This window comes from Saccopteryx bilineata, chromosome 9 (assembly GCF_036850765.1).
Source record: "Saccopteryx bilineata isolate mSacBil1 chromosome 9, mSacBil1_pri_phased_curated, whole genome shotgun sequence".
Classification (NCBI taxonomy): Eukaryota; Metazoa; Chordata; class Mammalia; order Chiroptera; family Emballonuridae; genus Saccopteryx; species Saccopteryx bilineata.
In genome coordinates this window covers 38,758,741-38,783,021 of record NC_089498.1, presented here as the reverse complement: position 1 = coordinate 38,783,021, position 24,281 = coordinate 38,758,741, and the positions used below count along the sequence as shown (strand labels likewise).

General features: G+C 54.6%; 1 protein-coding gene across 1 annotated transcript; it reads left to right on the top strand.

Moving 5' to 3' along the window:
* Window positions 1-644: 644 nt before the first annotated feature.
* Window positions 645-24,239, top strand: CDH15 (cadherin 15). Its single transcript, XM_066243578.1, has 14 exons — window positions 645-752; window positions 7,702-7,860; window positions 8,112-8,267; window positions 9,394-9,538; window positions 17,105-17,265; window positions 18,153-18,281; window positions 18,666-18,851; window positions 19,790-20,043; window positions 20,733-20,875; window positions 21,041-21,277; window positions 21,509-21,748; window positions 21,856-21,992; window positions 22,232-22,399; window positions 23,440-24,239. Exons 1-14 carry the CDS (start codon window positions 711-713, stop codon window positions 23,638-23,640), a joined length of 2,358 nt encoding a protein of 785 aa, XP_066099675.1. The 5' UTR covers window positions 645-710; the 3' UTR covers window positions 23,641-24,239.
* Window positions 24,240-24,281: the final 42 nt, after the last annotated feature.

Below are 24,281 nucleotides of genomic sequence, written 5' to 3'. Positions count from 1 at the left end.
TGCAGTGCTGTCACTCAGTGCCAGGCCCTGCCCACACAGTGCTGTCACTCAGCCAAATCCCCAGCCCTCCCGCCCCCCAACATGCTGTTACTCATTTTTTAAAATTTTTTCATTTATTTGAGAGAGAGAGAGAGAGAGAGAGAGAGAGAGAATGAGAGGGATAGAGAGAAGTATTTGTTCCATTCCAAGTAAATGAGTTTAGTTGTGTATTCCCTGATTGCTACGTGCCCTGACCCCGGGATGGAACCCGCAGCATGGGCGCGGGGGTGACACTCTACCCACCAGAGCCACCCGGCCAGGGGCTGTCACTCATTCTTGACCGGGCTTTCCAGCCCAGCATCGTGCTGTCACTCAGTACCACCCACATCCCGCCCTCCCGCACAATTGCTGCCACTTAGTACTGGCCCGGCCCCGAGCCCCATGCAGCACACTGCGGTCAGGCACTTGGCCCCGCCCTGGCCCGGCCCCCTCATTTGTACTGTCACTCACCAAAGGCCCCGCCCTGATCCCGCCCTCACACACGGGCTGTCAGTCAGTAGATCCCCAGCCTGCACACTTGTGCTGTCATTCAGCACCAGACCCCGCCCCGCCCACGTGCATTCACTCACTCTGCCCCTCCGCCCGCGCACTTGTGCTGTCACTTAGCCGGGTTCTGTTAGAGCAGGAGGCACAGCTCTGGCCACCGGCTGATACTCAGCGGCCGTCGCCCCATGGACACCACGCTCCTCTTCACCCTCGGATTGCTGGCCCAGGTAAGGCATGGGCGCCACGCGGGGTCCTTTACCCCCCTATACTGCCCCGCGGAGTCTTAGAGCAGGGTGTCCCTGCCTTGCCTGGACTACTGGCCCTGGCTGCCTTTGGGATCCTGTGAGCTAAGGGTCCTGAGTGAGGCAGCCTCATCCAGGGAGCTCTGGGTCCCTGGAGTGAGGGGAGTCCAGAGGTGAGTATAACAGGAGCCAGGCTGGGGGACCGCCTGGGGACCACTTAGCAGGCCAGCCCCTCCCCCTGAGGTATGCCCCTCAGCCCCTGGGTAGTCAGTCTTGTGGTGGAGGCCAGGCAGAGGGAGGCCAGAAAGCTGCTGGAGCACCCCCAGTTGGAGCAGCTGGGAGGCCAGATTTCTGTAGGAACCTTGCTGAGTGGTCTTTAGTTAGGGGGAAAGTCTGAGCCCCCCTCCATGAGCCCTGCCAGCTGGGCAACTGCTCCCACCACCCTCTAGGAACTCACTCTCCCTTGGGAGTACCTTGTGCCCAGGGAAGCCAGGTTCCAGCACAAAGCCCACCACCCAGTTGGTCTTCCAGCCTCCCCAACATGGGAGCAGAATAGGTGGAAGGAAGCACAGGCTGCCTCCTTTCTCCCCACCGTGGGCACCCCCTGAGTAGAACCACATCTCTGCATGCCCCAGGCTGGTGGGGAGGCCCTGTGCTCAGGAACGGAGTGCGTGGCCTCAGAGGCTTCCTGCATTCAGAGGACTGGGATGAGAAAGGCAAAAGCCAGGGACCAGGGCTGGGCAGGGGTCACAGTGTGAAATCATCAGTTGCTGTTACAGTCCCAGACCCATCAGGCATTGCCAGATACTGATGAGGAGAGTCAAGCTTCCCGGCACCCACCACAGAGGCTTCCTGAGTTTCCCCTAATTCCCACAGACCTCCCAGGCCGGCTGGCCAGCTCAAGTTTCAGCCCTGGCAGCTGACCAGTTGCTCGCCAGCAGCTGGCCCCTCAGGGCACCTAGGGCAACCCCTGTTGCAGCCTCCTCCTCTCCTGCCTCTGTGCCCTCCCACTGTCCCCCATCAGAGACAGTGTCCCGATGTGCAGGCCTCGGCTGCCCTGTCCACCTGGCTCAGCACAGTGGCAATCACCTCAGCCCAGCGCAGCCTGGCTGCCCCCAGCCTAAGCCCTTGCAGCCCTCTACTGGGAGACCAGTCGCCTTCAGGGCCCAGATGCCTCAGTACCTCCCCTGCTCCCCCCATCCTTGACTGAGGACCAGCATCTCTGCCCCAGAATCCTACCTGATATCAATATCATATCACTGGCACATTCCTGCAGGCCAGCTCCTCTGGGTCTGGGGGTGTCCACCTTTTACTCTGTTACAGGGAAGGGGAGTGAAAACCTCTCAGATTCCTCACCCATCCCCCAGGGGTACTGCAGAACGCCCCTCCCAGACAGCTGCGGGATTCAGTGGGGGTGAGGGACCCGCCTATGGGGGCCTGGCTGCTCAAGTTCCTGAACTCTGCTTGCTCAAATTAGTTCCACTGTGAGGGAAGGGAGAGGACTGGCCCACCCCTCCCCCAGCCAGCTCAGCTTTCAGACTTTAGGCCTCTCCTGTCCAGCTACATGGGTCCTGTGGCCGCCCCTCGATACTCTTTTCTCCATCTCCAGGAACCCCAAAGGCAGGCAGGCCCCAGGCCCAGCAGGGCTGTCTGGGGTGGGCCCCTGGGTGGGGGGGGGGGAGTGGCAGCTGGCAAGCAGACTGCACAGATCCATTGCCCTGGATGAGGCACACTCCTACCCTGCCTGTGTCCCCTAAAATCTCGACCAGGAGGCTTACAGTGTGTACTCTCAGAAATTACCTTTGCCACTCCCTCTCTCTGCCCGCGGTATCTTCAGTAACTGAACTTACTCTGGGCCCCCACCTCACCTGGGGGTGGCAGAGAGTCTGGGGTAGCATGGATGATTCAGGACAGACCCATGCCTTGCTGTGAGGGACCCAAGCCTCTCTGGCCAGTGAACCACATGATTTCTGGAAGGAAGATGGAGCCTCAGCCACACTCCCCAGGGCTTGAGGTCAAAGTGTGAAGACCTGCAGGGGGCAGTGTGGAAAGTGCCTAGAACAAGATGGCGCACACAGCAGACGCACCCATCTCCAGGGGCGTCTCCAGCACCACCCATGACAGGGTGGGGCTGTCAGCCACACGTTAGGGTGACAGTAAGCAAGACAGGGGAGGAAGCCTGCTCCTGGACCACTGGCTCTCCCAGGTGGCAGTTTGTCACAGCAGGGGACACAGGCTGCCCTTCCCACTGCCCTGTGCCTGGCCATCCTCATTGCTTCCCTGAAGCTTGCAGCAGCTGGAGGGGAGCTCAGGCTTGCTCTGGGCCAGGCGACAGCTGGGTCCATTCCTGGCATTCCTCATGCCTACCAGGCCATCCAGGAATGGGGCGGCCTGGATTCCAGCCTGGGGCAAGGGGCTCAGGTCCCAGGGAGTCCAGAACAGGGATTCTTGTCCTCCGTGGCACCTGGCCTCTTCCCCCAGCCCAGGCTCCACCAGGCTGCAGGCTTCCTGCCTGCTTCTTAGACTCTGAGAAACCTAGGGCCTAGGCAGTATTGGAGAGATGTCCCTGTACCCAGAACGCCTTCCCTAAGCTGCTGCTGCTGCATCTGCATTTTCTTAGGTTTGCCCGACTACACCAGGAGGGAGTAGAATAGAAAATGCTTGCTCCCTCTATCCAACCAAGATATATAGCTGTGGACAGGGCTCTGGAAGCTGGACCCTAGTCAGCAAACATCCTGCCAAAGCCCAGGTCCCCTGCTCGCCATTCACCAGGGGCCACAAGAGGCCCCAGTGTCAGGAAGAGAAGGGGGCAAGGTGTCTCTTCCCTCCCACCTCCCCCCCCCACCCCCGCCTCTCTGGTCACCAGCATCTCTTCCTAGTTTGGTGAGCACCCAGCCAAATACCCAGCTTGATTCCCAGGTCCCTGGGAGAGCGGCCGTGTCTTATAATTCCTGGTTCTGAACCCACTGGGCTGATGGAGACAAGCAGAGAGCTCTATGGGCTGCCCCAGGCCCACAGGCAGGATAGACACCAGCAAAGGGCCAGAAGCTTCCTCTCCATTGCTTCTGAACAGAAATGATGTTGGCAGAGATATATGTATTTATCCAGTGCTCACTGCGTACTCGTTCTGCCTGGCCCTCGCTGCAGGCCCTGATGTCACCCCACATACAGAGCCTAGAGGGACTTACCTATGGGGCAGGAGCCACATTAGGGCTGTTTGACCCTGAATGAAGTCCCACCTTTCAGTCCAGTGCCTGCCCAGTTTCCAAGAATCACGTGAGCTTTAGAACCACCTGGGTGTTCTAAGTCAGTAGGTCTGGGAATCCCCATTTTAACATCACCCCCCACCCCCATGATTCTTTGATTAGTCAGCCTTTGGCCAGGGCCTGTGCTAAATGCCCCACCATGTTGTCTGACCAGGCAGGAGGCATGACCACCAGTCCTATGGATGAGAACTTCCTTGAGGCCAGAGAAGCATCAGGCAGGAGGTGGTCAGCTGCTCACAGGCCCAGAGCCTTTGCTTGGGTCTGGGTTGGGCAACACTCTGCAAGAGTGTCTGTGAGGTGCTGACCACTCAGCCCGGCCTTAGCACGTGCTCTGAGCGTGGTGGGAGCCCTTGGGCTGGGTGCCAGTACTGGGGCAGACCCCTATGAAGGGTTGTGGCTCTCATGTCTCTAGGGCTTCCAGAGCGTTCTCCCAGGTTCTGGATTAAGGGCAGGCTAAGGGTGAATGTGGGGGTATCATTGAGCACCCACCTGAGGGCAGTGGGTCCATGACGCCCGTTGGTTCTGGCTTGGCAAGGGATACAGCAAGGTGGGCCGCATAGGTGAGCACATGTCACTCAAGGGTGCTGCCTGAATGCTGGGGGTCTGTGTGAGCTGGCTTTGTCCATGTGGCTTTGTCCCCCAGGCCACTCCTTCCCCCATCCAGCCACATCCTCTGGGAAGGGGCTGGTGGGAGGACAAAGGACAGACTGAGAAGAGCGCCGGAAGTCCAGCCTGGCAACCCCACCCACTGCAGCCTCTGATCTGGGCGAGAGGCCCTGCCAAGGCTCTGTGGCTTCTGCTGACCTCGTGAACTTGGACCGTGGACAGTCTGGGGCCCAGGACTCCCAGGCTTTGCCTCCACTGCACTGGTCCCAGGCCAACCTGATGGGCGTCCTGGAGTGTCAGCAGAGGCTGACACTGGCAGGAAGGGGACAGACAGAGGCTCTGTAGTGGGCTGGGGGATGGGGAGGTAGGGGCCAGCTCAGGTGTTGCAGCAGCTAGACTGGGCAGAGTGTGTCCCCAGTGTACCCCTAAGAGCCTGAGGTCAAGGGGCACCTGAGAAGTATGTCCAGCTCACTGTCCAGCCGCTGCCCATGCTGAAGTCAGGGCAAGGCGGCCACCACTGTAAACACTGAGCTTTCAGAGCCTGCTCCTCCGTGTGATGGCAGTTCCCTGTTCTCCCAGCTGTGCTGGGCTCTGGCCGTATGGCCTTGAGCAAATGCTGGCTCAGCCTCTGTGAGCCTCACTCTGGGGAGCTATGAAGTGAGGTGACTGCCACCTTCCTAGAGACTGTGAGGGCTGAGAGAGGGGCTGAGGAGGAGGAGGGAGGAAGAGAAAGGCAAGGTGCAAGGGAGGATGAGAGCGTGGTGCTGCCCTCCGATGCTCGGAAAACAGACACTGTCCCCACAAACAGTGACAAAGACAGGCGGGTCTCCACTTGGCGGGAACACCACGCCAACCTGGAAGTGGCTTGTGCTTGGGTGGTTTTGGCGAGAAGCCTCAGGCAGGCTCAGAGGCCAGAGCTGCCATCTGTCTGGTTACAGGGAGCTCAGAGGCCTGGCCAGTTGCCTGTTTCTTTCTATAAACCAGGTTTCTGCTACTTGGACTCCAGGCTCGGCAGGTGACATGCTCCTGGCATTTTAGACAAGGCGGTAGGAAGAGGACTCCAAAACTGAGGAGGTGGCCTGGGGCCACCAGAGAGTCAGCTTTAGATTGGATGTTACTGCCATTCTGTCAACAAAGTATGGACCCACTGTGGCCGGCCCTGAGCCCAGGGAACAAGCCCTGAGCAGAGGGGGAGGCAGTGGAGGAGAGGGAAGACAAGAGAATTACACAACACAGCAGCCTCTGCCCCTGCCCCGCCCCGAAGCACCCCCACTCAGCACACACTGCTCCCCACTCCCCCTGAGGCCGCCAGCCCACCAGCCCATGCTGCCCCTCCAAAGGCTGCATAATAGGAAGGGAGCCAAAGAGAGAGGCAGAAAGACCAGGTGGCTGGTAGGGGCTTAAGGGGCTTAGAGGGACCCTGGGAGCCATCTGGTCTACCTCGGCTAAAAGAGAGCCCCCTTCAGAAGGGCTCGGGGGCCTGGAGACCCTGGTTGGGTGCAGACAGCTCCTAGGGTCATCCCTGGGGGCAGAGAGCCTAGCTGGACCTGGATAAGGGCCCTCAGTGGCTGTGGTGGGAGGGGGGCTGCTCAGTCACCTGCTGGAGCCCAGATGGTTTCAGCTACAGGAGAATGTGAGAAAAGCACCCTCCCACGGCCTGTCCAGGAGCTGCACCAGCATTGACCTCACCCATGATTTGGGAAGCAGGAGGGGTTTCATGCTGGAGCCCACACTGAGAGCAGCCAACATTGGTTGAGAAGCCAGTGCAGAGACCTTATATTTAAGTCAGGGGCATCCTGGGAAATGTGGGATGGGTTTGTGAGGCCGCTGCCAGCTCTGCCCTTGACTCACAGAATGGACCCTTTCTCTTGGGCCTCAGTTTCCCCATCTGAGCGATAGGGTGGGGCTATCTGTGGTGACAGATAGCTGGCAGTGGGTCTGGGGAGAGTTTTGGCTCTCTCCCATGCTGGGCCACCTGGTTCTGATCCCATTGTGGTGACAGCCTGTCCGTAGGGCAGACCTGGGACTGTGTCTGTGTGCCCCTCACCCTGGGGGAAGCACAGTTATCACATGCTTCTCAACCTGCTCTGCAGCCCCACACACTGGGCGCTGTGACTTGAGTGGTGGCATCACACACAAGGCATCCCAGTCCCCCGGACGTGTGAATTAGGAGGCAGGAGTGTGCCCGAGGGTCCCCAGGTGCTAGGAACTAAGTAAGGTATTGGTATGAAAATGGCACCTGATTCCACAGTTCTGGGACAAAAACAGCACAGGCTGGTGGGGGTAAGGAGGTGGTCTGGCCCCTCAGATGGCCCCTTCCTGTCTCTGCGCCTCTTAGTTAGTGTTGGTTTGGTCAATCTCAACCAATCCTCAAGAATCCAAGCCATGTGGAAGCCTAGGATGGCCACACGTGGAGGCCTGGAACAGCCCCTGCTGCCCCCCAGCCTGCAGTCAGGAGCCCCCATACCTCCACCTCTGACAGATCCAGCCATGTAAAGGGGGCAGGAGTACTCCCGGGTATGGACACCTGTCTTTCTTGCCCGCCCTCTTGCTCCATTATCCACGTTCTTAACCACAAGGGCCCTCCCTGGGGGGCTGGGCCAGCTGTTGTTCCCTTACTCATCACTGGGCTCCCAGCCTCAGGTTCTCCGCAGCCCCTGCCCAGTATACCACGCCCCCCTGGCCCTGATGCCTGAGCCTCCCCGGGGCCACGTGGGGGGAAATGTCTGGCTCTCAAGAAGATGAGATGGGCACAGTATGGCCAGTTCCCCCTGGTCACTCAGGGCCTGTGACAACTCCTGGCCCCAGGGCTTCGGGGAGCCTAGGAGAGAGCAAATGGCAGGTGCTGAGCTTTGGGAGTCCCAGGTTTGGGGGAGCGGCGCCCGGGGCCTCCCAGGGCTGTAAGCTCAGGGTTCTGATGTAGGGCAAGGTGCCCGTTACCCTGCAGGGTGGGAGGAAGTTCACTCACCCACCACCGTTGGGGGAGTAGCTCTCAGCACAGCCTGCTCCCGAGCTCACTGCAGGTGAGAACTGTGTGACGATTGCTTGTGTCTTTGTTGCAGAGCCTGGACCTCTCACTGGGGGTTCCCGGGCTGAGGAGGCCCAGCACCCTGTTCCCCTGGCGCAGGACACTCACACTAGGCCGTGTTCGGAGAGCGTGGGTCATCCCCCCCATCAGCGTGTCTGAGAACCACAAGCGCCTCCCCTACCCGCTGGTGCAGGTAAGGACAAGGGGCTAGAGTGGGCAGAGCAGGGGCTGGGTTGTCCCGATGGGTCCCCAAAGGTGTGTGCTTCAGGACAGGGACCCCGTCTTGGCCGCAGGCTGAGCTGCCCACCCCAGCTGGGGGAGAGGCAGAGGCAGAGGCAGAGGCAGTGGAGAGGGAGGAGGCAGCAGAGAGGGAGGAGGCAGCAGAGAGGGAGGGATCCCCCCCATGGGGGGTCACCTCCCCCAGCCCATTTCCTACCCTGGCAGATCAAGTCTGACAAGCAGCAGCTGGGCAGCGTCATCTACAGCATCCAGGGGCCAGGAGTGGATGAGGAGCCCCGGGGCGTGTTCTCCATCGACAAGTTCACAGGGAAGGTGTTCCTGAATGCCATGCTGGACCGGGAGAAGACAGACCGCTTCAGGGTGGGGCCCCTTCCTCCCCCACCCCCCAACTCCTGTTCCCCTGTGGGCATGTTGGGCCAAATTGCTTCTCCAGCAAGATCTGGCATCCTTAATTGGGGGGCAGGGGTGGGAATTTGGGAGTAGGACCTCCAACCCTAGGGAAGCAGCTGTTACATTCCCATTTAACAAAGGTGCAAACTGAGGCCCCTTGGAGGAGCAGCGTGGTCCTGCCCGGAGGACTGGGCAGCCCAGCAAAGGCAGGCGTTGCCTCCCCAGGAAAGCACCGTACTGGTGACACCCTCTTCACCCACAGCCAGTTCTCCCCCAACTGACTGTGTTTGGTGGGGACAGGATGTTGGGAGAATCCCACAGTATTGCCAAATCCGAGACCAGCAGGTGCCCATGATTCCCAGGGGTGGGGCCGCAGGGAAAGCACCACAGACTCGCCTGTTGGAGGATTTGAGATTGGGATATATGAGAGAAAAGGCAGTGAGGAGGGAGAGAAGGAGCCAGGTAGGCAAGAGGCTGAGGAGGGGAACCCGGAACCTCCTCTGAGCAATCGGCCCTCGCCCCCATCCTATTCTGTCCAAAATGCCATTTTTGAACCTGCCTTGGAAAAGGGGCTTCTCCCTTTGCCTTCCTGTGCCCTGACTCCTTCCTTCAGATGGCAAGAACCAGCTCTTGGTTCTCTTACACAGAAAATCATTAAAGAGTATGTCTTTACCTGAAAATTATATCATGGCCATGCTCCAAAAGGATAAGAGGTGGTTTAATTAAAAATTTCATGTGCACAGAGGAATGAAACTTCAAGAGGAGCCAAAACTGTATAGCAAAAGGGAGAGAAAGACTAGGAATGCTAGTGAGAGCATTACTTTAGTCACATTTGAAACATAGTTGCAAACTTCCGGGTGGCCAGTGCAAGAGGGTGGTCGGTGGTGGTCAGCCTGTCACGAGAAAGCCTCTCCACTTCAGGGGAAGCTCCATTTGCTGCAGCACACGCCCCAGCCCTGGACTGTTTCTTGTCTGTTTAAGTTGGTGTTTCCAGTGGAGCTCAAAGTCTGCACTTGCCGTCTTTTTTGCATGTCCCTCGTGGGAGCCATGGAAATTTGGGGATCACAGTGCCAGTCCTTGCTCTCTGCTTGACTAGCTAAGGGCCTTTGCTCTGGACCTGGGAGGATCCACCCTGGAGGAGCCCACTGACCTGGAGATTGTGGTTGTGGATCAGAACGACAACCGGCCTGTCTTCCGGCAGGAGGTGTTCACTGGCCGGGTGCTGGAGGGCGCTGTGCCAGGTGAGGAGGGGACTGCTTGGCCCTCAGGAAGATGAGATGGGGTAAAGCATGGTCACTTCCTGGCCACTCTGCCCAACTGGTCCCCACAGGGGAGGAGAACTTCGGTGGAGGGGCTCTGGGTAGGTCAGAAGTCCAGAATATCCCTTAACAAGAATTGCAGAGGTTCTTCAAAGAGTCTAAAAATATATAAACAGTTTCCAGTGCTGATGGAATTGCTACAAGTCGATTTAAGTCACTTCCTATTTAAATATAAATTTGAAATTTGAAACTCTCAAATCTTCCAAATTGCAATGAGAGGATTCGTGGATGGCAATGCTCTGCCTCCTGCTGCCTCTTTTAAATTGAGGTGAAATTCACATAACAAAATTAATCATTTTAAAATGAACACTTCAGAGTCATTTAATACATTCACAATGTAATGCAACCAACACCTTATCTAGTTCCAGAACATCTTCATGCCCCCAAAAGGAAACCCCATACTCATTAAGTAGTTTTGCCTTCTCATTGCTTCTTTTTATTTATTTTTCTTCTTTTCCAAGTGAAAGAAGGGGAAATAGAGACAGACTCCCGCATGCGCCTGGACTGGGATCCACCCAGCTACTCCGGTCTGGGACCGATTTTCTGCCCATCTGGGACTAGGCTCGCAACTGAGCTATTTTTAGCACCTGAGGCAGACTCTCCACGAGCCATCCTCAGTGCCTGGGGCCAATGAGCTCAAATCAATCAAACCATAGATGCGGAAGGGAAAGAGGGGGGGGGAGAGGAGGGAGGTGGGTAGAGAAGCAGATGGTCTCTTCTCCTTTGTGCCCTGACTAGGAATCAAACCCAGGATATCCACACACCTGGCCAATGTTCTACCACTGAGCCAACTGGCCAGGGCCTCTCATTGCTTCTTAAGTCTACATTTTGATCTAAAACAAAACAACTCTGCCTGATCAGGTGGTGGCACCAGTGGATAGAGCGTCGAACTGGGACACAGAGGACCCAGGTTTAAAACCCTGAGGTTGCCAGCTTGAGTTCAGGCTCATCCAGCTTGAGCACGGGCTCACCAGCTTGAGTGCAGGGTCGCTGGCTTGAGCATGGAATCATAGATAGGACCCCATGGTCGCTGGCTTGAAGCCCAAAGTCACTGGCTTGAGCAAGGGGTCATTCACTCTGCTGTAGCCCCCCAGTCAAGGCACATATGAGAAAGCAATCAATGAACAACTAAGGAGCCACAGTGAAGAATTGATGCTTCTCATCTCTCTCCTGTCTGTTTCTATCTGTCCCTCTCTCTGTCTCTGTCACAAAAATAAAAATAAAATAAAATAAAATAATCCTGTGCCCTCTATGAGTCTTTACAAGACAATTACTTGTCTGAGTCTGTTCCAGGGCAGATTTCAATCCAGACAGTGATCCCTCTTCCTTTGTCATCCTGCTTCCAGGGGTGTGGTCAAATCCCACGCAAGTTTATGCTGCAGATGGGAGGGTACCTCATGGCAGAGGCTGTGCCCTCTTTGTCAATCTTTTTTTTTTTATTTTATCCCATCTTTTATTTTTCATGACCGAAACTGACATTTCATTTTTGACTTCTAACTTTTTTTTTTACATAATTTCGTGCTTATAGAAAATTTGCAAAGAATTCCTGTACACCCTTCACAGAGATGTGACTAGCTAAGGACCTTTGTTCTGCACATCACGTTTGCTTGAACCCTTCCTTCCTTCCTTCTGTGCTGGTTGCAGACCTGATGCCTTCAGTGTATACATTCTAATTTCTTAGCCACTGTATAATTATCAAAATCAAGAAGTTAATATTGACACTACTATCTCATCTATGAACTTTATTCTGTTTCAGTTAGCCCAATAATGCCTTTTATAATCTTTTTTGATTGATTGATTGATTTTAGAGAGACAGAGAGGAAGGGAGAGGGAGAGAGAGAAAGAAGCATTCATCTGTTATTCCGTTTAGTTGTGTTTTCACTGGTCATTTCCTGCATGTGCTATGATCGGGGATCAAACCCACAGCCTTGGTGATTTGGGACAAAGCTCTAAGCCAACCTACCAGGTCCCAATAATGCCTTTTATAACAAAAGAAAACCCTTCCTCTTCTAGTGGTCTCATCTCTCCTCTGAATTCCCCATCTGTTCATGCATGTTGCCCACCTTTTCGATTAAAGCCTTGCACACACTGACTGTAGTTCTTTCAGAGTTCTGTTGGATAAAAGTCCCAGCCAGTGTCTGGTCAGCTATAGATCTGGTTCTGTTGGTTGCTTGATCTTTGAGGATGTGTCTTTTTTCCCTTGGGCTCTTCTGTGTGTAAAAGAACAGCAGAATTGGAAATAAATAATAAATGCCTGGGAATGGGGAGATGCCCCACTTTGGGGAGGTGGGTCGTGGGTAGGTGTTGTCTGAAGCTGGGCCAGCCTGGCCTCTGTTGCTGCTTCAGTTCAGCTTCCTGAGGCTTCTCTCAGTATTTCTGCGGCACCTCAGGCCTCAGCAGGCCCTGCGTGCCCACACACACAGGCTCTCACTGTGCTCCTAGCCCCTTCCCGGGTGACTGCTGCTGCATGGTACCAGGGCAAAGCTCCCGGTGGGGGTGAGGGTCTCAGTTATACGTGGTCCCTGTGCACCTGAGCCTCAGGGGTGGGGCTAGTTCAGGGTTTCTGTGCCTTCCTCAAAGGCACACCACATCTCCTCCTGCTCCGGGCAGGGTCCTTTTCCCCACCAGCAACCCTCTCATCACCCTTCATTGTGAACAGTACAGAGTCCTCCTGTTCACCCCACCCTTGGCAGACCTGCAGCCTGAGCCCATCCTTCTCGTGAGCACTCCGTAGGGGCCTGTGGAAAAGGACTGACAAAAGCGCACAGATCCTCTTGTTCGGGAGCTCCCAGGACTGTGAGACCACCATCCGCCTTTGAGAGTTTGATCCAGTTTCACCTCCTCTCTGCCTCCTGCTCCTTGGGTGGCTGTGTCCTCCTGCCTTCCCTTCCAAAGCCGAAAGCCTCTGCATGTCCACCTGTCCTCAGAGAGGCTGGTCACACCCTGGACTCCTGCTTCTCAGGTTGCCTTGTGCCCTTGCCAATCTGATGAACTCAAAATAAGTACTACTATTTTGTGGATTACCTACTTGTTCTCATCAAGGTAGGACTAAAGATCTCTTTGCACCTCTAAGCACCTCGTGCTCTCTCTGGAATATCTTAGTCATTGGGTCTTCATGACACTGGCGCTTCAAAAAATTTGTTATGATGGTAAAAGGCCCATAACATAAAATTTACTATCCTAATAATTTTTAAGTGTATGGTTCAGCGGTATTAAACACATAATGTTGCTCAATCATCAGCGCCATCTATCCCCAAAGCTCTTCTCATCTTCCCAGACTTTAACTCTGTCCCTGTTAAACACTAACTCCCCATTCCTTGCCCCTCACGTTCTACTTGCCGACTCCATGGGTTGACTAGGTGCTTAATATAAGTGGAATCATGCAATATTTGGCTTTTTGTGACTGGCGTATTTCATTGACTGTCATGTTCATCCATGTTGTAGTGTGTGTCAGAATTTCCTTCCTTGCTAGCGGCTGAATAATATTCCATCGTGTGCTAGAGACCATATTTCGCTTCTCTATTCATCTATTGGTGGAGGCTTGTGCCGCTGTCATGGTAGCTCTTGTGAATAATGCTGTTATAAACATGGATATACAAGTATGTCTTAGAGACCCTGCTTTTAATTCTTTGGGTATATCCCCTGAAGTGGATGGAGTTGCTGGATCATATGGTAGTTTCGTTTTTAATTTTTTGAGTAACCGCCATACTGTTCTCCACAGTGGCTGCACCGTTTTATTTACATTTCCACCATCAGTGGACAAGGTTTCCCATTTCTCCACATCCCTGCCAACACTTATCTCCTGCTTTTTGGATAGGAGCCATCCTAATGGATGTGAGGTGGTATCTCATGGTAATTTTAATTTACATTTCCCTAATGGTGAGTGATGTTGAGCATCTCTTCAAATGCTTATTGACCATTTGTATATCTTCTTTGGAGAAATGCCTAGTCAAGTTTTTGCTCACTTTTGAGTGAAGTTGTTTATTGGCTGTTGATTTTTTAGGCATTCTCTATGTATTCTGGATATTAATCCCTACTAGATATGTGACTGCAAATATTTCCTCCCATTCTGTGGTTGTGTTTTCACTCAATATTGTCTTTTGATGAACAAAATATTTTCATTTTCATGAAGCCTTGTTTCTGTTTCCTTTTGTTGCTGTCCCTTTGGAGTCATATCCAAGAAATTAGTGCCAAATCCAGTGTCATGAATCTTTTCCCCTATGTTATCTTCTAAGAGTTTTATAGTTTTTGGTTTTACATTTAGGTCTGTGATCCATTTTGAGTTTATTTTTATATATGGTGTTAGGAATTATGGATCCAATTCATTCTTTTGCATGTGGATATCCAGTGTTCCCAGAACCATTAGTTGAAAAGACTGTTCTTTCCCCGTAGAATGGCCATTGCCCCCTTGTCAAAATTATATGTAAGGGTTTACTTGTGGGCTCTCTATTCTATTCCATTGGTCTATGTCTGCCTTTATGGTCATGCCACACTGTTTTTATATACATATTTTCTTTCTTTCTCTCTTTCTTTCTTTCTTTCTTTATTTATTTATTTTACAGAGACAGAGAGAGGGATAGATAGGGACAGACAGACAGGAACAGAGAGAGATGAGAAGCATCAATCATTAGTTTTTCGTTGTGACATCTTAGTTGTTCATTGATTGCTTTCTCATATGTGCCTTGATTGTGGGCCTTCAGCAGACTGAGTAACCCCTTGCTCAAGCCAGTGACCTTGTGTCCAAGCTGGTGAGCTTTGCTCAAACCAGATGAGCCTGCGCTCAAGCTGGTGACCTCGGGGTCTCGAACCTGGGTCCTCCACATCCCAGTCCAACGTTCTATCCACTGAGCCACCACCTGGTCAGGCTCTTTATTTTATTTTTTTTTAATTTTTTTTTTTCATTTTTCTGAAGCTGGAAACAGGGAGAGACAGTCAGACAGACTCCCGCATGCGCCCGACCGGGATCCACCCGGCACGCCCACCAGGGGGCGACGCTCTGCCCACCAGGGGGCGATGCTCTGCCCATCCTGGGCGTCGCCATGTTGCGACCCTCCTGGGTGTCGCCATATTGCGACCAGAGCCACTCTAGCGCCTGGGGCAGAGGCCACAGAGCCATCCCCAGCGCCCGGGCCATCTTTTGCTCCAATGGAGCCTTGGCTGCCGGAGGGGAAGAGAGAGACAGAGAGGAAGGCGCGGCGGAGGGGTGGAGAAGCAAATGGGCGCTTCTCCTATGTGCCCTGGCCGGGAATCGAACCCGGGTCCTCCGCACGCTAGGCCGACGCTCTACCGCTGAGCCAACCGGCCAGGGCCCAGGCTCTTTATTTTTAAGTAAGAGGAGGGGAGATAGAGAGACAGACTCCCACATGTGCCCTAACTGGGATCCAGCTAGCAACACCCATTAACCGAGCTATCCTCAGTACCCGGGGCCAATGCTCGAGAGAGAAGAGGGAGAGGGAGGGGAAGAGAAGCAGATGGTCGCTTCTCTCGTGTGCTCTGACCGGGAATTGAACCTGGAACATATGCTGGGCTGACACTCTATCCACTGAGCTAACTGGCCAGGGTCCATACTATACTGTTTTGATCACAATACCTTTGTAGTAAGTTTTAAAATCAGTAAGTATGAGCTCTCCAGTTTTGTTCTTCTTTTTCAAGATGTTTTGGCTATTTGGGTTTCCTTGAGATTACATATCAACTTTAGAATGGTTTTTCTGTGTATGAAAAAAAAAAAAGTGCCGGGTTTTTGAAAGGGATTGCATTGAATCTGTATATCACTTTGGGTAGTACTGACATTTTAACAACATAAAGTCTTCCAATCCATGAACATGGGATGTGTTTCCATTTATATGTCTTTACTTTCAGCAATGCTCTATAATTTTCACTGTACATGTGTTTCACCTCCTTAATCGTGTCACTGGCATTCTGAAGCATTTAAGCAATTATTTTGAAGATCGTCTCTGAATGTGGGTATGTGTGGTGGAACTTGGCCTTTACATTTTTGTGGGAATTCCACAGAAGTGATGCCATCCCCTCCTCAATGCATCATATCAGGATGCACACGTGTCCCGTTCCTGGAGATGTTGACTTTGATCCACCTGGTGAAGGGAGTGTCTACCAGGCTTCTCCTCAGTCATTGTTCTCATTTTCCCTTTGTAATTAATAGGTAGCCTGTGGAAGATACTTTGAGGCTGTGCAAATGTCCTGTTACTCCTCAAACTTCTACCCGCCAGTTTTAGCATCCACTGGTGGGTTTTGCTTGTATCTGTTGTAATTTTGACAGCTGTGAAATGGTGGTTTTCTAACTCCATCTTTCTTTCATCATTTATTAGTTGGCTTTCTACACTATGGTAGAAATTCCACTCCCCCCAATGTATGTATGTGAGTACGTATGTACATATGTATGTATGTATGATTGTATGTAGTTCTTTTATATCAGTCTGGACTGTGGAGTACACCTGAGCTTGTGGGGGATGGAGGTCAGACCTAAATCTCACCAGAGGGAAATGGGTGTGGGTACAGGCATTGAGGAGCCTCCTGGCCCTGCATAGCCCCCACCCCTTCCTGTGATTCAGTGGTTTGTTTGTCCCAGATTACAGGTCCAGCCAGAGGTAGATTTAATGGTGGGTGCACCAGGCATGTGCCCTGTGCCCCAACCTCTGAAGGACCCCACAAAACCCCAACTTTATACTTTTTTTAATGACAAGGGGCCCAATATTTTCTTCTGTGCCTGGGGCCTCAACTGACCTTAATTCGCCTCTGAGTCCAACCCAGGCCACTTCTTCTCTCTGCAGTTGGGGCTGAGGACAGCTCCTGCTCGGGGTGCCAACACAATCTCTGTACCCCAGGCAGCTGGGGTTTAGCACCAGACCCAGGTTCTCCTGCTGGCTTGCCTGGTCTGGCCCAGTGCTGTCAGCCCCTGCCTGGCTGTCTTGGTGTCTGTGTGAGACACAGGTGCTGACGCCTTGATTGAACATGTATCATACACTCCTTCCTCCCCCACAAACAACACAGGCAAAAGGCTTGGACAGCCTGACCAGGTGGTGGCACAGTGGATAGAGCGTCGGACTACAATGCCGACGACCCAGGTTCTAGACCCCGAGGTCATCAGCTTGAGCGCGGGCTCATCTGGTTTGAGCAAAAAGCTCACCAGCTTGGACCCAAGGTCGCTGGCTCGAGCAAGGGGTTACTGGGTCTGCTGAAGGCCCATGGTTAAGGCACATATGAGAAAGCAATCAATGAACAACTAAGGTGTCGTAACGAAAAACTAATGATTGATGCTTCTCATCTCTCTCCGTTCCTGTCTGTCTGTCCCTGTCTATCCCTCTCTCTGACTCTGCAATTAAAAAAAAAAAAAAAAAAAAAAAGGCTTGGACATTGAAGTTTTCACGGGCCCAACTGGGGGCCTGGACTTGGCATGGTGGGCCACAGGGGAGCAGAAGTAAGGGGTTGGCACCCATGGCCGTCTTACCCACACATCATTGTTCTTCTCAGGCACCTATGTGACCAAAGCTGAGGCCACAGATGCTGATGACCCAGAAACAGACAACGCAGCCCTGCGGTACTCCATCCTGGAACAGGGGAGCCCCCAGCTCTTCAGTATCGATGAGCATACGGGCGAGATACGCACAGTGCAAGTGGGCCTGGACCGTGAGGTGAGGCTGCCGCTGCTCTGCTTTGAAAGCAGGGAACAAGGAAGCCAGTGTCACATTTGACCAATCTTTCCCTGCCGTTTTTGGTTCTTTTGGGTAGACAGGAGCAACTCAGAGTTGGGCCCTCTGACCCAGCCTTGTTCAGCCCAACTGTTGCTCCCCAAGAGTTGAAGGGGATCCCCAGTTGCTGCGAACACTCATGGTGGCTCTGGGCACAGACTCAGCTTGCAATGCACCTGCCTCCTGGGTGGTTGTGGGGTTGAGAGAGGGTGTGAAAGGCCCTCAGTGCAGCCTGGCCCTGACATGTCCTCAGCGTTTGTTTTTGTTTTTCTGTCAAAAATACACATTGCCTACTAAGCAGTCAGGCTTGTCACCTTGGGCCCCACAGTGATTGCTCATGCTCTGGAGTGACGGCCACCCTCTGTCAGGACCACTGCTGCATCTCACTGCTGGGCTTCTGTACAGTGTCAGCACTTCCAGGAAGCCGTCCTTAGTTTCTCCACAGCCGCCGGTGTGGCTCTGTCTGGTCACTCTCTGAGTTAGATGCTCTCCATCCACCTCTGTCTGCTATGGTGGGGACCCAGCTTGTCGATGTCCCTCAGCACCAGCATGCAGTAGGTGCTCTGCAAATGCTTATCTGATTTGGTAACCGACCTCTCGCCCACTCCTAGGCTGGGGCAGAGTCTAGGGTTTACAGCAGTGCCATTGGGCCCTGAGAGACCAGGCAGCACATTTTGCCCCAGAGCTTGGGAAAAGACAGGGTTCTTGAAGCCACTTGGGGCCTCTGCCACCCACAGTGCTCTGCTGCGTGGGCAGAGCCCACAGGGATCCCCCTCCTTGCCTGGCCCTGTGCCCAGCTAGTCTCCTGACCCCATGTTGCTATCCCTCAGGTGGTTGCTGTGTACAATCTGACCCTGCAAGTGGCAGACATGTCTGGAGATGGCCTGACTGCCACTGCCTCAGCCATCATCACCCTCGAGGACATCAATGACAATGCCCCTGGGTTCACCAGGGATGAGGTGCCACAACTCTCCCCAACCCAGGCCCAGTGGGGACCAGGGCTTTGTGGAGGGTGTGAGGCTGGGTGCTTTGGAACAGGAGTCCTGCAGGGTTAGCACAGAGATCTGAGTTGGGGGCAAGAGGCAGTGTTTGTGAGCAATTAACCACCAGAAGGAGCCAGGAGACAGGTGCTAGAAGTAGCCCAACATCCCTCTGTGTCTCCCTCAAGACCGTGTGCAGCTGAGCCCATGAAGAGGGCTCCTGTGGCCCCTGGGTGGGTAGTGACTCTGGAGCCCGACAAACCTGGGAGGACTCCAGTGGGTAGACAGCACTTAGCCGGGAGGGGCAAGGAAGGGTGTCCTCACCCGACAATCACGGCTGCTAACTGGGATGGGATCTCACAGTTCTACATGGAGGCCACAGAGGCCATGAGTGGCTTCGACGTGGGACGGCTGGAGGTGGAGGACAAGGACCTGCCAGGTTCCCCTAACTGGGTGGCCAGGTTCACCATCCTGGAGGGCGACCCCGAGGGGCATTTTGCTATCCGCACAGACCCCAAGACCAATGAAGGTGTGCTGTCTGTGGCGAAGGTAGGTGGGGTGCACAGCTCTCCCCACTGGGGTATCACTGTGGGCAGAGCTATGGAGGGTGCCTCCCTTTAGGCCCTGGGACCCGGCTTGGACCTTCTGTGTATCCTCAGGAGGGAGCAGAGGGAGGGGATGAAGCCAAGAGGACGGGAAAGGCTGAGACTGCAGGCGCAGGCCATGCTGACCACAGGGCAACAGGGCCTCCCCCTCAAGCCTGTGTGTTATTTACGGGGTGCTGCCACTTTATGTACGTAATCGTGTGTGCATACAGACTATTCGTGCGTCAGCCAGATTCGAAACCAGAGAAATAGGAGGAGATGCACGTGTATATATTCACATATGTAAAGATATTGACATATTTAGATATTGATATATGTAGAGATTTATTGCAAGAAATTGGCTCACATCATTGTGGGAGCCGGCTGGCCAGTCTGAGGTCTGTAGGGTAAGCTGGCAACTCAGAGCTGGCACCACAGTCTGAGACAGAACCCCTCCCTCAGAAATCTGTTTGGCTCCTAAACACTTTCAACCATGGATGAGGCCCACTCAGATGGTGCAGGATAATCTTTTTTATTTGTAGCCAGTTTATTGTAGAAATTAATTTAACCACATCTACCAAATACCTTCCGGCAATATCCAGATGGAGTGTTTGTTTGAGTCACTGAGAGGACTGCCCAGATGAACACCACACAAAACTGACCACACAAATTCATTTTGAGTGATGAGTATTTATTTTATCACTTTTACATTATTGTGCCTTTTTTGTCCTGCATAATTTTTATTCTTCCAAGGCTGAAAAGGAAAGTGGGGCTCTGAGGACAGGTTGCAGGGGCAGCAGCACCACGTGGTGGCCTTCTCCCAGCCCATACCTGCTTCTGGGCACCCGAGCATGAGGGGCCCAGAGTCCTGAGCAGGCTATCAGCTTTGCTTCCTCCCCTCAGCCCCTGGACTACGAAAGTTGTGACCAGTACGACCTCAAAGTAGTGGTGCAGAATGAGGCCCCCCTGCAGGCGACTGCCCCCAAGGCTGAGCGAGACCGGGCCAGAGTCAGCGTGCAGGTGCAGGATGTCAATGAGGCACCCGTGTTCCAGGAGAACCCACTGAGGACCAGCCTGGCCGAGGGGGCGGCCCCAGGAACCCCCGTGGTCACCTTCTCTGCTCGAGACCCTGACACACAGCAGCTGCAGAGGCTCAGGTGCCCCCTTGGGAGTCCTGGGGGTGAGGCAGAGGGTGGTAATAGCCCCATTTCCCTGCCAGGGCCAGGAGCATGGCTTAGGGTACCCCAGCACCTATGCTCTGAGGGTTCTCATCAGGGCTATGGTCTGAGGGTGGAGGGCTTGTCTATGTGTGTCCCTGATGGTCCAGGGGGTCTCAAGTTCCATATGTGCACATATTGTGTGACATTGATCCATAGAGCAGGACTGGGCTCCAGTTGCAACATACTGGCATGGCCACAGTCTATTCTGACCAGCCTCTGAGTGTCCAGCTGTGTCCATTCTGACGATTGTTGCTCCCATGGGACATGGGACTTGCCCTTGAATTTCACCACCAGCCCTGGTCCTGTGTATCTGCGCCTGTTTCCATGGTGCCCACAGGTTGAATCCTATCAATGTGATGCTGTGCCACTCAGTTGCTATGGGGCCCTAGTCACCTCACCTGCCTCCCTGAGCTTCAGTTTCCTCGTCTGTGGATTGGGATAGAAAATATCAGCTTAGGGCCTCAAAGGCTAGTGTGTGTGTTTGTGCGCGCATGTACGCACACATGCACACATGCAATGTGTATACATATGGGAGATATATGGAAGTCTGTGTGTGACCACACCTCTAGGGGCACCTATTGTAGCTCAGGGCTACACTGTTTCCTTTCTCCCTCCTTGGCTGACAGCTACTCCAAGGATTATGACCCTGAGGACTGGCTGCAAGTGGATGGAGCCACAGGTTGGGTCCAGACGCAGCGTGTGCTCAGCCCAGCGTCCCCCTTCCTCAAGGATGGCTGGTACAGGGCCATAATTCTGGCCCATGATGATGGTGAGCACAAGTTCATGCCTGGGCTCCATGGTACTCTAACCCAGGCTGGAAATCCCTACCACTGGCCCAAGGGCTGAAAACCAGGCCCTGCACTGAGCAGATTTATAGGGTGGGCAGTGGGTTCCAGCAGGGGCAAGAAGCCCATCAGGCCTCTTCTGTCTGCAGCCTCCCCACCCCGAACAGCCACTGGGACCCTGTCCATTGAGATACTGGAGGTCAACGACCATGCCCCTGAGCTGTCTCCACCGTCAGGAAGCCTGTGTAGCGAGCCACACCAGGGCTCTGGCCTTCTCCTGGGTGCCACGGATGAGGACCTGCCCCCCCATGGGGCCCCCTTTCACTTCCAGCTGAGCCCCAGGGTTCCAGAGCTGGCCCGGAACTGGAGCCTCAGTCAGATTAACAGTGAGCTCTACCACACCCCATTCCCACCCTGGGATCCAGACCTGAGACCTGGAGAACACTAAAGACGTGGTTCTCCTGGTTCTCACCTCAGCGCACCTCAGGTGGGGCAGGGATTAATTATCACACTTAGTGGGCAGATGGGAAACAGGCCCAGCATCTCATGATCCCCATAGGGCACGGAGGGGCGTGGCTAGCCAGGAGGGCCCTGCTGACCTCGGGCGCCCTCCACAGTAAGCCATGCGCGCCTACGGCTGCGGCACCAAGGCCAGGAGGGGCTGCACCGCCTCAGCCTGCTGCTTCGGGACTCAGGACAGCCGCCCCAGCAGCGCGAGCAGCCCCTGAACGTGACCGTGTGCCACTGTGGCCAGGACGGCACCTGCCTGCCGGGGGCCGCTGCACTGAGGGCAAGAGGCACGGGCATCAGCCTGGGCGCCCTCGCCATCGTGCTGGCCAGCATCATCCTGCTGCTCTGTGAGTGCTCCCGCCCCGAGACCCTCACCCTAAGACCCCGGTGCGCAGCCTCGCTCCGCCCCCACAGCCCGTGCCTCGCACCAACCTCGCCTTGTCCGCCTGCCCAGTGCTCGCCCTGCCCGTGGCCTTTCTCGCGCCCTTCCGGCAGCAGTCGTGGGACAAGGGGCTTCTACAGGGGCTGCAGGACGACCTCCGGGACAATATCCTCAACTACGATGAGCAGGGGGGCGGGGAAGAGGACCAGGTAAGGGCTGGAGTGGGGTGGTGGGCGTGGCGGCTCAGAATGTTGAATTGTGGGAAGGGTCCCAGGAAACCCAGGCATAGGCCAGTAGCTCCTAGGTTCCAAGGATAGAGGCCTCCCAGACCTCCTCGCTCCACCCTCAAACTCCTCGTGCTGTCTCAGGAAAGTGCGCGCGGGGGGGGGGATGGAAACCCTACCCTATTATCGATCCAGGCTCAAGTCTATATGCACTTTGTCTGCAGGATGCCTACGACCTAAGCCAGCTGCGCCACCCTTCAGAGCTGGCAGCCCTGAACGCCCCTCTGGGACGACCACCACTGCGCCGCGATGCCCCATTCAGCCGGGTGCGCCCCCCACCATCCCGCACACTGCCTACCAGCCCCGCTGACATGGCAGAGTTCATCAACAATGTAGGTATCACCGTCATCAAAAACGTAGGTACCCCAGGGGTGATGAGAGCAGGGGGCACACATGTGCATCCATGCACAGATGTGTGCACACACACCCAGACACACACACCACATAAGATGCTTCAGTGTACCCTTGTACCTGAGCAGTCACAGGGAGTGGGCTCGCTAGTCAGAACCCTGGCTGGGCTGAGCTTCAAGGAAGTTCCTGAAGACCAGAAAGCTGAGTGAGGTTGGGGAACAGAGGGCGACAGGGACTAAAGCCCTGTGGAAAGAGGAGGCTGGTGACCCCCTGCACAGGATCACCATGGACCTAGTTGAGCTGGGGTTGGTTGGAGCCTGCCCTGCAGTGCTACCTACCAAGCACTGGCAGAGGAAACATAATGACCCCAGCGGGTAGAAGTGCAGCTGTCAGCTAAACCCAGGCATCCATAATAGCTTCTTTGGACATAGATAGCATCAGTGATTTCCTGAGGTCCAAACAGGAGATGCCCAGGACCTGGGAAATCCAATTGAATGGACAAGGGGAAGAGCGTGCAGGTACTTCTCAGTAGCATGCGAGGTGCTATACCTGCCCACTCGCTTAGTGCCCTGGCTCATAAAACTGCCACAGACAGATGTCTGGTGAGGGGCAGGCCCAGGTGCAGGTCCCAGTTAGGTAGTATGCAACCCCATGGGAGCCGATGTGTCCATTGACAAGGCGACAAGCATAGGTGGAGGCAACAGGCCATTTGCCAACCCTTTATGAGGCAGAACCAGCTCTTCTCCCAGATGAGGTGTCAGAAAACCTCAGGCAGGACACAGTCTTTGGGGAGGACTGGGTCCAAGGAAGGAAAGCCACCCAGAGGGAACCTCTTTTTAAATCTGAATCCTGGGACTGGCACTCCTGGTGGTGCTCACACACTCAGGGCTGCTCCTTGAACCCTCAGTAACCCTCAGACCTCCTCTGCTCCTTCCTGGTACCATACCTTGGGTTGACCTCACCCTGTGCTGCCGCTGGGCCGCATGTGCAAGGGTCCTGAACTCCTGGGGCCTCTCTGTAGGGCTTGGAGGCTGCAGACGGTGACCTCAGTGTCCCGCCCTACGACACGGCACTCATCTATGACTACGAAGGGGATGGGTCCATGGCAGGGACATTGAGCTCCATCCTGTCCAGCCTGGGCGATGAGGACCACGACTACAGCTGCCTCCAGGACTGGGGCCCTCGCTTTGCCCGGCTGGCTGACTTGTATGGCCCGCCCTGAGGGCTGGAGTGAGGACAGGATGCAATGTCCACTCAAGACAGGGAAGAGAGCTTTCTGATGGGGACCTGCACCCACCCTGCTAAGGGTACAGCTACCTGGACACAGAGGATGGGCAGCCTGACCACAAGGGTCCAACTGAACATGCCAACAGCAGGCCACGTAGTGTGGAGACCAGCTGACCTATGCAGAGGTGGCCACGGGGCACCTGGCCCCACACCCAGGGGGCTTTGGGTAGCCTGCTTCTCCCAGGGGAGGACAGAGTCCCAGGGACAGAGCCTAGAGCCTAGAGCGGAGCTGTGGGAAGGAGGTACCCCTTCTACCCTGAGGGCCCAACAGCACTCCTATGAGGCGGTCAGCCACTCTCATTCCCAGCTCTGCCTCCCCCAAGCAGATCTCATGTTTGTATGAAAGAAAGCAGCTCTCTGGCAAATATTAAAAATGTGCTGTTTCTCCAGTACGGAGTTTGCACAATGACCTGCAGGGTCTCACCCCAGTCCTGTCAGGGCTACAGCAGGGGGCTGGTTGCCCCAGGGGGCAGTGGGAGGAGCTGCAGGCACCATGGGTTGGGCCAGCCTGGAATGGGGAGCCCCCTCCAGCCCTAAGAGACCACCTGAGGGAAGAAATAGAGAGGATACCAAGTT

What these genes read in the sequence shown, in the direction of transcription:
- CDH15 (XM_066243578.1), top strand. Translation starts at nt 711, where the DNA reads ATGGACACCACGCTCCTCTTCACCCTCGGATTGCTGGCCCAG. An exon ending in TCCCCTACCCGCTGGTGCAG is followed by an intron (nt 7,861 to 8,111) that starts GTAAGGACAAGG and finishes CTACCCTGGCAG; the next exon opens with ATCAAGTCTGACAAGCAGCA. An exon ending in AAGTGGGCCTGGACCGTGAG is followed by an intron (nt 17,266 to 18,152) that starts GTGAGGCTGCCG and finishes GCTATCCCTCAG; the next exon opens with GTGGTTGCTGTGTACAATCT.